Here is a 17,063-nt window from a genome sequence, read left to right on the forward strand (position 1 = left end):
TTCAATTAGTCATCGGGTGAAGATGACGCTCATATCCAGCAAATGAGTTTCTGGTGAACGGAGTCATTTGGAACTGTGATCACTCGAGTCTCCAAATCCTCTCATCCATCTAGCTCGTCTAGATTAACATAAATTTGTGTCAAGTGCACATAAACAATGTTTAACATGAAGAGCCGTGCTAATTGAAATAACATGCCCTGCTTGAATTTAAAAAGTGGTTGTTTGACTCAAGCATTTGTGTTTTATTCACCCTTGAGTTGAATCTGCACCACTGGTGTGGCTGACCAGTCCTTCTCTCACTGGGTGCTTTTTCATTTCTGGTTTGTGTTCTTCTCCTGCATGATTGACTGAGGTAAAATGAGTTATATTGGTGTGAGATTACATAATAGCTGACCTGCTTTTCCCACCACACTCCCTTATTTTGTGGAGAGAATGAAAAGCTGTTGCTGGAGAGGAGAAGTGGGAAAATAGGGAGCTTCTATCTCTCACACTACAAAAATAGAATTGTTAGGAGCTTGATGCCCTTGTCTCCATAGCGACAGTAGTGCAGTCCTCTTGGCTCTCCTCTTGTGTGTGTGTGTGTGTGCTTGATAGGGATGAAGGTCTGCTCTAATGCTCTCTTTACTCTCTAGAAGTATCTTACCTTGATGATGAAAATGATGCTCATTGCGCTTCTTCTTGTGAGCAGAGCATGTTAATTTTAATATATCATGTTGTTGTTTTGCTTAAATCTGATAAATATGACATTAGTGATTTTTTTTTTGGTGTTACCAGAATATCTCATCCAAATGGTAATTTTTTTTTGCACTGAAGTCATGCCATGATGTTATAAATAAATTAGTCAATATATCTTTTTACTCTTGTAGACTTGAAGATTGCAGTCAAAAATTCAGTCAAAAAACATGCAAACATCTATAAATTGTTTATTTATTTGTAACCATGTGAGAATGACAGAAAGAGGAGGTTGATAATAATAGAATCAAATTGATTTTATTAGATGAAATTGGGCGGATCAAGGGGCTTGAGAAGCAGACATTTAAAGATAAAACCTTATTGAAAATCAGCCTTTCCATCTCTCAAGTCTAACGTGATGTGCTCTTGGAGGAACAAGACAAAAGCTCATTCTGGGCAGTAAATGTCAGGTATGGCTGCTGTATTGGATCATGTCTCTTTGTGCAGAGTTTTACAGCTTAATTCAATTCCTAATCAATGTGTCTTGGCAGAAGGCCTTTCTCTCCATCAACATTAACATATTCTAACCTGCCTTCCGTCTGTAGAGTGGGCTGATGTGTTTTTCAGTCAGTCACAGTTTTATTTGAGTCAGTCTGATTTTTCTCCAGATATAATATACTGAAATATTAACATCTGAATGAAATGCTGAAATGCTTCTTTAAACAACAATAAAAATTTTACCCAGTTTTACTGTACAGAGGTTTATTTAGGCATCCAGACAAACCACCAGAATTAAAACATCAAAGTTCCTTTAGTAATAAGATTTAAAGGGAATTCAAATTCTGCCATCATTTACTCATCCTCTTGTCATTCCAAAACCATAAGACTGTTTTCATCGTTTAGACACGAATAAAGGTATTTTTAAATTAAAATTAATAGCAAAAAAAAAAAAAAAAACACATCCACCAAGCATTTTTGAGCTTCCGTTTACCATATCTGATGAGTTCTATGTTTGCACGCTGGTATTTATATATGTATAAAAGTCTAGATTAATTCTGTTGATCATTTAAATCTATTGTGTCTCTTTGGAAGATTTAATTCAACTTCTCAATGTACTGTATATGGATTACGTTGCTTTCTAAACTTTATGAAGCATCACATTTTTTAATCAATTAGAAATAAATAAATAGATTACATAAAATTTTTATATTTTACATAAAATGTAAATTTGATGGTGTGTGTTAAATTTTAACTTGAAATTTGGTCATATAACTTTAGAAGAAAAAGAGTTATATGAACTACTTGTGTGATATTTTTAAAGCTAGTCCCCATTATTTATAACTGAATAAAATTGCATAGAATTTCACAGAAGAGGCAACATACATGTTTTTATGAAGTCAATGATGACAGAATTTACATTTTTGGCTGAACTAATCTTTTATACATTATGTTATGCTGAGTGAAGAGGACGTCTTCTCACACGTATTTTCCATGATTGGGACTGTAGGAGAGACGTTTTGCTGAATTTTGATGGTTATTATATTGGCCTTTTTGTAGAGATGATTATCCTCTTGACCTCTTGATCTTCCCAGAACTCTGTGCTCAGGTGCTTTATTAGGTGTTAGTACTCAATTGAGTCCCATCTCCACAACCCCCAGTGGCCAAACTCTGGTAATCTCTCTGAAATAAGGTCTACTCATTACCGGCCATGTGTATGCCACACAAAAAAAAAAGATGAAGATATAAAAAAAAAACATATCTTTCTGTCATACAAATAGAATCAATAGCTTATTGAAGCTTGTGCATATGGCATCTAAATACTCTTCATGCAGTATGAGTCAGTGGCCATAGACTACAGAGAAGGAAGAAGGCTGATCTCTACAGGTGGACTTGACTGATGTCAGAGTGGAGAGGAAGGGCCTTGATGTGGGATTAGAGGGGATAGAGAGCATTCCGGACATGGCCATCCATTGAGCTCTGCAGGAAATAAGAAATGTTAATCAAGAGATCTCATGTTTATGATGAAAGGGTGAGGGAGCAGAAACATAGATTGAGCTAAAGGAATGGGTCACCCAAATTTGTTTTTTCAAATGACATCTGAGTGTGTAAATACTGACACATTTTCATTTTAAAAGGATAGTTCACCCAAAATTTTTTAATTCTGTCATCAGTTATTCACCATTTCATTTCAAACCCCTAAGACTCCATATAAAACCCAAACATGCATGTTTGAGATTTGCATTTACCATATTTGATGTGCTCAATGTAAGTATGAGCATTCACAATTAGGGTTGCAAAGGGGTGTAAAATTTCTGGACACTTTCCAAAAATCCCTGGAAGATTACAAAAAATCCTGGAAAGTTTCCAAAATTTCTAGAATGTTTCCAAAATTTACTAGAACCTTTTTGCAACCCTATTCAAAATATGAAGTGATCATACCTCTTCAGAAGGCTCAATTCATATGGTTTTCTTTTACAATCTCTTTATGAACTTTTATGAAGTGTCAACATTTTGGTAGAGTGGACTTTCAGTGGGTCTCTTTAAAAATATCTTCATTTTTGTTTTGAAGATGAATAAAAATCATATGGGTTTGATGGTGAGTGATGAATGTTTTGATGAACTAACACTTTAAAAATAAATGAATTACACAAAATGTAAATGTTTAGTCTCTAAAATTTGTAAAAATTTTGGTTTGTATGTCACAAAGATGTAATTAAACTTTAGAAGATATAAAAGCATGAGTAAAAGGATGTGTGAATAAATGATGACAGAATTCTCATAATTGTACACCTAACCTTTTAAGAAATGAAGCAGGGATTTATGTTAGATGATGTGAGTGTATATTCCTGAAGCACAAAATATTGTACTTGTATCTTGCATGATTGCCATATTAAGGCGGTATACATTTTCTAATCTAAGATCAGTCTGCATTGTTCTCTGACAACACATACGCATACAAAAATGGTTTCCTCCTTGTTTTTTTAATCAAGCTGGGTTACATAAGCAGTGAAATGGCTCACACATTTTTTTCATTTAAAAAGCTTGTGCTTTTTTCTTCCCAAGCTTATGTTCCTCAGATATTCCCAGTGTCAGGGGTGACTGGCTGGCTGCTTCACTCTTCCCACTGGCAGAAAGAGGCTGTGTGGATGGGAAAGATTGTCAGCTTTATGGCCTACATGGTGACAGGGAGGACAAAGGTGTGAGGAGAGTTGGCACAGCCAGTGGTCCCCGAAAGACAGAGCTCCGCACAGCTCACTAACTCTGCTCAACAGAGAGAGAATGTGTGAAAGAGTCAGAGGGAAGAGTGTGAAACAGAGAGAGAAAGAGAGCGTGTGTGAAAGGAAAAAGAGGAACTATGTTAAAGAGGCAGCAGTTCACAGAGAATGTAACACACAAGTATCAGAGGGAGGTGAAAAGCTGCCGCTTATACTAGATAAGAATAAATCAGGTTAAAATGAACTGAATTGAACTCTAATACACTAGGAAATAAATCAGGATTTTAAAATGCAGTCAAATGTGTAGAAACTATTTCCATAAAAATGTCTTTACAATGTTATTTTAGTATTATTTATATGCTACTATGATATTTATTATTTTGAATTAAATTTTTATTTTCACAGTTTTAGTTGTCATTTTAATTTTAGTTTAAGTTTTAGTAATGTTATGTGCTGTTGTCATTATTATTGGTTGGATATATATATATATAGATTTTTATTTCAGATTTAGCTATTTTAGTACTACAACTTTTTTTATTTCAGTTAGCTGCCAAGCAATATTTCTACATTTTTGTTCAGGTTTTCAAGTAAAAAAAAAAAAAAAGACATTTCCACAGAAAAATGCTTTATTACTATTATTATTATTTTTTTTATTTTATCATAATCTTAAAGCCAAAAAAAGCTATTTCTGCCTCTGAAACAACCTTTCTACTGACATAATCAAGGCCATCTGATTGAGGAAATATAATACCCAACTTGGTGCTAAAGCGTTTTCTAGGGTGTTTGTCCTTGAGTGTTAGTGATCTTTGGTGGAGTCCGACGCTGTGATGATGAAGTGAATGTTCATGATCATGATGCTGATGAGAAACTTGAGCGTGCACATCTGCATTCTCAAAATCATGCAGCTCGCATTTTTTGTGTTATGCCTGTCTCTGGGTGACACTTTATTTGTTTCTGGAAGCAATGCAAAAATTTGCCTTGTATGTGAACACTTCAAATGAACTCAAACCATGTAGTTGTGTGTCTTGGGAATGTAAAATGCTCCAGGTTTGCTTGATTTTCACTCTGCCTAATATAATTTTTTTTCTTTTCCCATTATAAATTTCTATACAACACACATGATAGTTATATCTTAATCAATTAGCTGTACTTAGGCATAAATATTTACAAATAGAATTGTGACTTTTCTTTGTTTCCTGTACAGCTATGTTCAACCTCATCCCAGTTGGCTTGCGAGTGGTTGCCATCCAGGGAGTTCAGACCAAACTCTATCTGGCCATGAACAGCGAGGGCTACCTGTATACTTCGGTAAGTACCTGCAACACCCTTTGCAGATGTTTGTTTATGTGTATTATGTGTACTATAACTCACTCCTTCAGCTGTCTTAAATCAAAGGGGAAGGTCACGCCAAGCATCTGCTCCCAGACCAACACCTGGGCTGTAGTCATTACCACTAGAGCACACACCACTCATCCCCTGCCAAATCATGACATCAGACACCCCCGGTAAACAGATCTCCATGTGACCAAAGATCAAATGGTCACATAGCCTTTTAGAAATGTTCTTGCTCCCAAACCCCTTACTGGACTGAAGAAACAGTCACTTCCAAGAGTAGGGCACAGTGCTTCACAGATTTCTCCATATAAACAGATGAAGCCTCTACTGTGCGCTAGACTCAAAGCATCTCTCCATATGGCATGATGTCAGAAAATGAGTTAAGTTACAGCTGTGACAGATATCTCAAGATGTTTTCATAACCTCAGCTCCACACTCGTAGTTTAGATTATGCGCAGCCCCGCACACTAAGTGGCATGATTACAGGGTGGATGGCTTAGAGATGTTTGTTAACTGGCTATGGTTGGGCAGCACTTTGCCCCCCCCCCCCCCCCCCCCATCCTCTCATAGTCCTGACCTTCTTCCTGCCAGTACCAGACGAAATGGCGGTACTTTGGCATCCGTCTTGGTTACTATGGCAATACAGGCAAGGCAGTATGTGGGTTGTGCAAGTGTACACCAGTTCCAATCATTTTGTTCAGCTCCATCGATAGATGGGACTCTCTGCTTTCATAAGCACATGTGAAATCATCCCTAATTAGTAAAATACATGTGGAGGACTGTTTGTAATTACTCTTAATGTTTAAATGTACATGGAAAACACTACGAATCATCAGTGTGCTCAGTTGTCAAGATGATTTGGTTGTTGACTGTTGCAGTAATAGTGATTAATCACCATTATTGGAAAAGTTGTTGTTATTTTAGTCTCTTGCTGAGAGGTTTTTCTCTCTGAAATAGAGGACGGGTGAGTCTTCCCACGGCATGAATTGAGTAACATGCCTTTCATTGCAAAGATGACTAATATCAAAACACTGATACATTTAGAAACTTGTGAAAATATGCTGAACAGGCAGTCTGCATCCAACATTGATTGGACTGCATGAAGACATGAATAATGCAGTAACCTACCTGCCAAACTTTCTGCTGCAAGACAAATGTCAGAATTTGACTATGTGTTTGGGATTACAGGAGCTCCTGTTGTCTGACAGGAGAGTGGGCGCAAATTAATAGAGTCTCAACAACAACAACAACACGGCACACACTCTCTCACTCAAGCTCAATCTTGACGCTGACAGAAAGCATCCATATTATGAATAACAGTGAAATAACTGGACACTAAGCTATGTAGAAGGATCATTGAGGAAACTTAACAAAATATGAAGCAGACGTTGCCTGAGAAAGCTGAGTGTCAGGATAGTGGATCAACTAATTGACTTCTAATGACCAACTAGACAAAGCAATTTGTAGTTTATTCATGTAAGCTGAATTTTCAGCACCATTACTCCAGACGTCAGTGTCACATGATCATTGAGATATCATTCTAATATGCTTTTTAAGAAACATTTCTAAATGTAAATAATATCTGTAAATGCAAATAATAATAATAATAAAAAGGCATGTGAAACTCTCTAATATAGACATGTAGAGTGTTGGAAGATGTATTATTTGTACAGTATATAGGGGTGTAACGATATTCCTACCACAATACATTACCTACGATAAGTATTGTGGTACCGATGTCCGCCCCTGCCCCCCCACAGCCCTGGCCCACTTGAGGTTGACCCCACTTACACAACGGCTCATTTCAAATCAGATGATGCATGTAAAACATGGTTTGTTGAAAATAACAACGCATTAAACAGAGCTATTGGCCTCAGACATTATAACAACAATGATCGAAAAATGTGGACAAACAACACGGAATGCTGTATGCACGCTAATATACCAGTCATTTATGCCTTCATCATCATCTTAAAGGTGAGACATAAACAGCACACACTATCTATGTTTAAACTAAAATAATTAGCAAATTTTTAAGCCTTGTCAATTAAACATTCAAGCAAAGAATAAGTGCTTGAGAACTTGCACGCGCTTTTTGAAGTGCGTGCGTGCGTGTGTGCGTGCGTGCGTGTGTGTGTGCATGCACTCATGCGTAGCAAGAGAAAATATTGGTTTATTTTTCAAGACTTGTTTGAACTCACAAACTAAAACAAAAAATGTCAACATGCCCGTCTTTGTGAGTTTCCTTGCAAACATAATTGGTCATGTTTAAGTGAACATAAACAGTCAAGAAAGACTACATATGCGTATCATAATCAGTGTACTGGATCTGTGACTTATGTCTTAACCCCTTTCTAGGCACCTCCTTTTTTGGCATGGAGACAGAAATGACATACCCAAAATAAAAAGGTTTTTCTAATCTGAAAGCTTCTAAGCTAATCTGTAAAACTGTGAATTTTATGAAATATTTTCTAAGGTCATGTCATGTGTGTTTTTTAGAGAAGGCAAATCAGATTGATTTATGGCCCTTGTCATCCCTGTAAGATCTCACATGTAAACTCTTCTGTGTATTTTGTGTGTGTGTTGGCTTTGCAAAACTCCCCATTCATGATTGTATTGTTCTCACCAAACGAGTCTTTCACACCTCCGCCAGGTACAACACATTATCCGCATTATTCTTTTATCATTATTCTTTTGTTTTTATTCCACCTTTATTAGCCTTGATTGTGGTTTTTCAGGCTTTACAAAGCAACAAAGCAGCGACCTCACTTCAGTCTCTCTTTGCATTTAGCCCTTATTTATCAAAAGTCTTAATATAAAAATACAACAAAACATTTTCTTACGACATTGACGTGAATTATTGAGACAAAAATGCATTATGAAGAAGAAAAGCACCTGCTATTAGTAGCATCGGAGCTAACGTTAGCATCAAGCTACATCAGACAATTTATGAAATTATTAGTACACTTTTATACAAAACTCACTTTAAACCCCGATCGAGTGTTTATAATAACTTCCTTTAGCGATCAGGGGTGGAATTTGGTCGTTTACTATTGTAAAAATATGCTATTTGTAGCCTTTTTCATCGCTGCACAAGTTAGCATTTCCCATGTACATTTTTTTGTATATTTTATAAAATGCCCCAGATCTCAAGAAAATCTCATACCAAGCTTTTCTATCGTAATCGCGGGTTTATTATTCGGATATTTCGTGTATACAGAGGTGTTTCAGTGTTGTTGTGAGCAGATATGAACCAGGAACTGTTCACGAACCATGTGACACAATCTGACGCTGTCCGGTTTTGGGACTGTCAGATTGACAACCCAAAGGTCCAATCAGAGTCTGTCTGGGTCACAGCTCGAGCACACGGAAGCAAACAAACAGAGACGGCTCTGGCAGAGGCTATTTATCATCAGATCGCGTAAATCAGTGGAAAATGAATAGAAATGACGATTCTGTCTGAAGAAATATGAAGTAAACATCACTAAATATATCCATATATCTCAGCAGATATGCATCTTTTGTCTATAAATCCTTATTGACGCTGTTCAGTGAGTCTATGTGAACACAAATAAACCGCTGCTGACGTGACTGAATATGAGTGAGTGGTGAATTTCTATTCAAAATGGGGCATAATACGGATTTATTATTTTGCACTCCTGACATTAATTACTAAATATCTGTCACTGCAACAATGTTGTATCAAAATATTGGTCAAATATCGAAGCTAGAGTCTTTAAACTTTCAACTGATGCACAGTTTGTCCAGATCAAGTAAGAGAGTGATGTTTAATGTGCTGTGAAAGTGAAACAATAATAAACTGGGGCCGTCGGCGATGTTTGCACGTAAAGGGGTAAAGGAACAGCAGTCTAGTCCTGCTGCCTGTTAAATTTAAACAACAAAACACAAGGAAATCACACAATTGCTCTTGATTGAATAGCTTTTGTAACAGCAAGGGTTGGTCTTATATGGGTCCTATTATGCTCTTTTACAAAGTCTTGATTTTGTTTTGGGGTGTAATAGAACATGCTCTCATGCTTGGTGGTTCGAAAAACACATTATTTGTCATATAATTTACATTATTACAATACCTTTCTCCCCAGACTGGTACAAACTGCCAAAAAACGAAATCTGTTTTGTGATTGGTTTGCGGTCTATATTTCAATACTTTCCCTTGCTGTGATATCATTGAGTAATTATGCTGTAGGCTTATATAAATTGCGGCCATCAGGGAGCCGCTATTATGCCTGGCATTGAAACTGTTTTTGAGTGCACGATCGCTCTTTAGTTTCACTTTCGACGAGATTCACAATCGCACGTAGTCTGTTTATACTATGGAGCAGCTGTACTTACAGCACATTTTACAAGAAAAGTTGTTTTGTTAGTAGTGCTCAGAATCTACAAATATTTGCCAACGTCTTCGGTCATGAAACCTACTTTTTTATGTGGTAAGTGAAATTGTATGTACTGTAGTGAAAAGGCATAATAGGACCGCTTTAAATTTATACAGTGAAAAATGCACTGTTATTTTACATTTATTTTTACATTTCCTGTGCCTGAAAGTTACTGCTAAACACCTAAAAAACAGTGTTTATTTGATTTATCTTTGCTCTGTTACATTCATTTGTGTTGTTGCATTTAGTTTGATTATTTGTTATTATTTTTTATTTTTATTTTTCCATGAACATAGCACATACCGAGCAACCTGAACCGTTACACCTCTACTTGTATAATATTTTTTAGTTATGTCACATTAAAAATAATCAACATTTTGCAATTTTTTTTTTTTTTTTTGTCTGTTAGAAATTTTATGGTTCCGGTTCTACCTAATGGCTCTGGTTCCAATTCCAGTTCCATTAAAATAAGTAAACAACTATTAAAAAAAATAGTGGTAAGGAAAAATGCACAATACTCAACTACTCGACGCTCAATAATGTTTATTACATACTGTCCACTTAATTTAAAGGTTGGCAATGTCAAAATTCAACATACAGTATATTACAGTATACAAATTTTCATGTTCTGATTCTGGTTCCATTTAAATGAACTATTTATTTATTTTTATTTTTTTTACTATTTTATGTTCATTGAATGTAGCGTTGCTGAATGGTAGTAAGTAATGTTGAGTAATGCTAGTCCATCAATCAGCATGTGCTTCAACATGTTTTTTACACTATCAATAACATTTTGCTTTTCAAGCAGGAATAAGCTGGTTGGCCAAATAGTCCCTCGAGGGCTAAGACACTTGTTCATTTTCCTAAGTTAATGAACTATATACTTATATAACCATGTATACACACTCTCCATAAAGCCCCTATTTCACAATTAATAATGCAGTCAGAAGATAGTGTAATGCAATGAGTGGTTTCCACATTTTTAAACATTTAAAATGCATTAAAATAAATATTTTCTATAACTTTGTTTATCACTCTTGAAATGACCTGTACACTAAATAATCTATCCCTCATACTTACATAACAATAGCAGTCTGTTTATTTAGTGGTCCAAGTTGAAGTCAGTATGTATATTAATGACACGGACATGCATTTGTGGAATGTGCGCCATTCGAAACATCATGTGCTCAGTAATTAAAGAGGCAGGGCATTGTTTCTGTTACTGGATCAAGGCTGCTCATAGTGCTTGGTCATGTGTCACTCCAGAACCGTTTTCGGAACCGAAACGTATAATTCAGGTTATTTTATATATACCGGTTTTCAGTTCCCAACCCTACCGACTGCATCTCTCTAAATGTTTTTAAATGTGTGTTATGTAAACAAGGGGGGGTGAAATGCTCGTTTTCACTCAATATCCTGTTAATCTTGAGTACCTATAGAGTAGTACTGCATCCTTCATAACTCCAAAAAGTCTTTAGTTTTATTATATTCATAAGAGAAAGATAGTCTGTACCGATTTTTCCCGGAAAAACACGACAGGCTGGAGGCGTGACATGTGGGCGGAGCTAAAGAATCACGAGCGCGAGTAGGCTTTTGCGTTGAGAGTGTGCCGAAGCTGTGTCACAGATCCAGAGGCTGAAATTTAACAAGAGCAGCATCAGCAAACTACGTCTCTATGTGGTATGTACTAAAACTGTATATATTTGCTTAGCGGTTTTGGAAAATGACTAAGTTCCACTTTATGTGGTCTTTTTTTTTTTTTTAAGCTGTACATGTGGAAAGTGCAGTTTGATGACAACATCGCATGTTGTTTACTTGATGTGCTTATGCGCCGATAGCTAAGTTAACAACACAGAGATATTTGAAGCAGTTTTACTCACCGAATGCGGTTCCAACACACGATCGTGACCCTTTTTCGTTGGGATTGCATCATCCTTAAGGAATAAACGATGTGCAAACCCGGCGTCAAACTGGGCCTTGTTTGTAAAACAAGCATCTTCGAAATGCAGGGAACAAACAAAAACACTTGCACAACTCCGTTGATGCTCTGTAAAAATAAACTCCATCCACTGGTCCCTTAATGCTGTTTTTTCTTTTGTAATCTGTGCAGGGTTGTCTTGCCCTGGCAACCAAAAACACCTCTTGTGACATTTCGCGACGCTCTCGCTCTGATCAGTGATTGTCCGTGCTCAGACTCTCTCTGCTCTGCTGTACGGGAGCGCGCGCTCTTCCGGCAGATGTGCACTTAGGACCCATATAAGGAAATTCCGCTCCATCTAACGTCACACAGAGCCATACTCGAAAAAAACTTTCCGAAACTTGTGACAAACCGGAAGGAGTATTTTTGGATTAATTTTTGGATTTAATTTTTGAAACTTTGTCCATGTTTAGCATGGGAATCCAACTCTTTAACAGTGTAAAAAACTCTGTATGCATGAAATAGCATTTCACCCCCCCCCCCCCCCCCTTAAACCACCTAATTATGCAAAATTGTCATAAAAGCGATACATTGAGTAGTCATTCAAGCAACTAACTAGTTCATTTTGAAAATCTTTATTTATGACATACCTAGTCCAGGACCAATGTTTTTGAAGCAGCTCGCTCAACCATGCTGCAAACCTGTCGCCATCTATTCTGTCCTGTGTAATTCTGTTTTCAGGACACTTTAGGCTGAAATCTCTCACAGCAGGCGGGAGAAAGACAAACAAGGCAGCAGACAAGAGACTTTCACATGAAGTCTGACAAAAGCATGTAATCTGACCATAACGTTAGGTGTTACACAGCCATAACATCCAGCAGGAGTCTTTGGGGATGATAGGGAAGCAGCAGGATCTAAACACACACAGCTCCTGCACATCCCGACCACAAGCCCACTATAACTCACGGCAGATCTCTGTTCCCCTTCAGTGACTTTAATGATGTGTGCCTCAGCGTCTGTAATGAAAACATGTGCCAGAGTGCTCATTAAATTAAAGCTCTGTTCTTAACAACAGTAATGTTGTGTCACCATGTGGCATCCTGGTCGACAACAGAAGGACGGAGGCTATATTTAATGTTTCTTTGAGTGATAGCACAGCAAGGTTCTGTAGGTGTAATAATATTTTATTCAGACTGTAACCGTTAGTCTGGAGAGTGTTAAAACACATAGGTCTTTGAACATTCATCTCCGTTTGCTCCCTGTATTCATTTCCATTTTAAAAGCTTTTCCTGCAGTTGCTTTCCATCGCAATTGTCCAATATCAGATATAAAATTGTGAAATGTTCATGAATATAGACATGAGAGGCGATTTTGGGGTGAATGAAAGCAGAATGTGCTGATGTTATTGAGTATACTATAGCTCTGTGAAGTAATCCAGTGCTTACACAATGGTGGAGAGCTTTCAGCTTGTATAAGTGGATGGTTATTATGGGTGAAGGATACTGAGTGTGTGGCATTGCAGTATTCTAAACCGTATTATAAAGTCTTTTAATGATTTAGTATGCTGTAGTTCTGAAGTCTCTCTGTTTTCTTGTAATGAGTGTGTGTGTTTCTGAGGTTTCTGATCCCCTCACATTGGCTCTTTGTGTCTTCTGATATGGTCCTGCTATGGAACCACACAGCCAGCCAATCACACACCAGTGATGTTGGGATGTCCCCAATCAGTGGAGAGTAGGTTGTAAGTGACATATGAGAGTTTTGAATCAGCTCTTGTGCTGCTGTGAGAGTTTTCACCTGTTTCTGTTTGTAGTTTTTTATAAAGAGTTTTATTTCTGCTGCCCTTTTTTTCAGTATTTTGCATTGCTATATTTACCATTCAAATGTTTGGGGTCAGTAAGATTTATTTTTAAGAAATTAATACCATGGATGCATTAAACTGATCAAAAGTGACACCAAATAAATTTAAGACATTGCAGAAATCTTCCAAACTTTTGAAAAATATTCCTGTGTATTTCAGTATTATTTTTAGATATAAGGGGAAATTTTATATAAAATATTTTAAGACTTAGTTTGTTCTGTAATTTGATTCACCTATTTTCAGTCAAGCGGATAAAAAAATGTAATTCAAGAAGTAAACAAAAAAATTAAGATACATATTTTCCAATATCATTTCACAAATAAAATGCAATACATTTTCAGGACACTATTATCTGCTGAAGCTTGCCAAATTAGATTTCCATGACTATTTTTGATTGATAATGCAAATTAATAAACCGGTGTCAGTTGAAATGTACTGAATGTTGTGCAGCTATTGTGGTATATTACAAGCCAAATAAATCATATAAACATGTCATAAGGCTAACATCGACTTGTTATAGCACATCTGAATCATTGCTCTTTTGTTGATTTTGATCCATTGTCCTCATTTGTAAGTCACTTTTGATAAAAGTGTATGCTAAATGACTAAATGTAAATAAAGCAGTATCCTACAATTCAGAATTTTTACTATAACACATTCAGTAACAGCAAAGAAATAAGTCAGAATGAATCACCAGTGCAATTCACTTTAAAGAAAAGTAGCACAATTACCCTTTTTTCTTTTTTTTTTAGAATGGGCATGCTGGTCTAAATAAGAGGTGTGTTCAGGCGCATTGCTATTTTAAGTAGCTGAAAACAGACTGCACCATAGACCAACTCAAACCTGGACTAAAGTCTGGCGCAATGTTTTTTTCTTTGTTATTTAAAGGCCGCACACGCTGCTTATTAAACACAGGGATGCACAGCAGCACAGAAACATACCAAATCTAAAAAAATTAAAGGACTGCAATGCATAAGATTTTTTTTGTAGGCTAATGTCATAATGGATAGTCATCGCATGTATCAGAATTAGGCTATCTATTTGCTCGCCCACGAACAGCTCCGTTTCATCTCGGAGACACGTTCTGTCTTTGAGCTTGCCAAATTCCGCCGTGTAAATAACAAATCCGTCATGGCACGAGCGCAACTGGCTCTTAAAGGGAATGGAAGATGAGACTCTGATTGGTTTATTGCATGTTGTTAAAATAGCAAAAGTGGATTTGGACACGCCCTGAGTGCACCTGCACCGTGCGCTTTACACTTTGTGTTTAGATCGTTAAAATAGGGCCCTGTGTGTTTGTGATCAGAAGAATATATAGAAAGAGAATGCATGCACAAGTGAGTCTGTATGGTTGAGTTCAAATGTATTCATCCATCAGCGTGACAGTGAGTGGGAGAGAGGAAATCAATTAAACGTGTTCTGTTCTCTGCACACTTTCTCTTTACATATAATAAACCGAACCACATGATTCAATGCTAAGTTGTGTTTAATGGTAATACCTGCCGTTTGATCAGTAAACACATCAAATATTACCATGCAAATATAAATGGTTTAAATACAACATAGTGTAGATGAACATTTGATCAGATGACAGTCGGTGCACACTGGCGAAGTGTTGGCTCTCCTGTGAGCTGCTCTGTAGGCGCATTTGAAGTCGAAAATCAGTTTAGTGTTTAGCAGGCAGAGACAGCTACATCAGTATTAGATGCCCACCAACTACATAGAGAGCACAGACACCATAGCCTTCTGTAGTGGCCATAAGCGACTCTCTGCAAGGAAACAGTTCAGACCTTATAGAACACTTTCTACAAAAACAGTACATGTCCCATGGCTCTTTTTTAAAGCAGTTAATGCACAAAAAATGTTCTTTTGTCTTGAGAACTATTAAATATGTTTGATCAAACTGTTTTATGACTATTATTGTTTATGTATGCATTTAGCAGACACTTTTATCCAAGCCGACTTTCAGTGCATTCAGGCTAACATTTTTTACCTAACATGTGTTCCCTGGGAATCGAACCCACAACCTTGCACTGCTAACGCAATGCTCTACCACTTGAGCCTCAGGAATGTTTAGACATTATCAAATTGTAAATACCATAGAAAAGAGAGAACAAAATGCCTCATAGTTGCAACATTAACGAGAGGCAACACAGGCGGGCAAGTGGGAAAAAGAAAAGATTTATTTAACAAAAAATAACCGAACAATCAGTAGTCAGTATATGGACATCAGTAGTGAAGAATGCATGAGAGAGGACTGGAAGCCGAAGGTCTGCGTGAATATTAACACAAATAATAACAGAAAACCAAAAGGACCTGCTCATTCAAGTGCCGTCACATCGTTGCGCTCCGCAAATCCACTGCGCTGGAGTTCTTATAGGCACTAACTGAGACCTAACAATACACACACACTAAAGAATTAAAAAGGAGTAGTTTTTGTGTGTGTGTGTGTGTGCCTGTCTGACTGACCTGTCTCATCTGTCCACCTCATGTGTCCATGGATCCATCTTTACCATTGATTCCATTTGTAGGCTTCTTAGGCTATATAGAATATCTTTTGGGAATGGCTTTTTAGTTATTGTTTTGGAAAACTCCCATTCAGTTTGATGCCACTCTGGTATATAACACCCACAGTCCGATCAAATGGTGATTAAAGGGATAGTTCACCCAAAAATTCAAAGTCTGTCATTAATTACTCACCCTCATTAATTACTCACATAAATCAGAGAAGAAGCAGCAGCTCTCGTTAACATGCTTTGGAGATTAAAGCGGAAGAACAAAAAGCATTCTTGTCATTCAGGAAAATTAAAGTTGTACCACTCGAGCATAGGTGCTTGACATACCAGCAGATAGCATTATCTCATAAAGCTTGCCAAATTAGATCTCCATGACCACTTTTGACTGATAATGCAAATTAACAATTTAATCATGGTTTGGTTTTGAATTTGAAAATTTGGTCTGATTCATGAAAAGGAATTGAACTCTATTGTCAAGCCATGTCTCTGTGCCCAAATTATAAATAAACCAGCGTCAAATGAAATGTACTGAATGCTGTGCTCGGTACACTGACATCCCCCAGTTCTTCAGTTACAGAAACAGAGCTATAAATTTAACATGAAACACACTGACATCTTCAACAGGCAGCCTAATAAAATAATGACTTTAACCTTAATATTCTTGCTTAACAATTAGCTAAAATAAAACAAATAATTATATTGCTCCACATTGTCAAAACGGACACAAGACACAAATTACAAACACGGACACAACCTTGACACAGTAAATTATATAAAACACTGACAGCTTCTAAGAAAAATCTTATGTATACTAAGCTTTAAATTAGGATTGGCTAGAAATGCATACTTTTTTTAAATTCAGCTCTACATAAATAATAAATAATAATAACATTTTGACATTCTTAACGATTAGTTAAAATCCAACAAATAATTCACATTTATCTCGATCTTCAGTTAAAAAAACAAAGCTTAACCACAAGAAATTAAAATAAAGCATATTGACAGCTTCTATAAAAAGTATTATGCTCACACAATAAGCTATAACTTGTTTTAAATGAATGGTTAACTAATTAATTTGGTATCCTGTTTCACTTTGAAATATGTCATATTAGAGACAAAAATAGGTTCTGAACAGCAGTTCACATTGACTTGACC

General features: G+C 36.6%; 1 protein-coding gene across 8 annotated transcripts in view; it reads left to right on the plus strand.

Annotated features, from left to right (window-relative positions):
* The window catches only part of LOC128027237 (fibroblast growth factor 13), a 119,573-nt gene that overhangs the window by 88,573 nt on the left and 13,937 nt on the right, over nt 1–17,063 (plus strand). For all 8 annotated transcript variants that reach the window (XM_052614629.1, XM_052614628.1, XM_052614624.1 and 5 more), the window contains one exon: nt 5,092–5,195. In XM_052614629.1, the coding sequence (XP_052470589.1) occupies nt 5,092–5,195 (104 nt within the window). The remainder of the gene's footprint in view (nt 1–5,091; nt 5,196–17,063) is intronic.

This window comes from Carassius gibelio, chromosome A14 (genome assembly GCF_023724105.1).
Source record: "Carassius gibelio isolate Cgi1373 ecotype wild population from Czech Republic chromosome A14, carGib1.2-hapl.c, whole genome shotgun sequence".
In the NCBI taxonomy this organism is placed as follows: Eukaryota; Metazoa; Chordata; class Actinopteri; order Cypriniformes; family Cyprinidae; genus Carassius; species Carassius gibelio.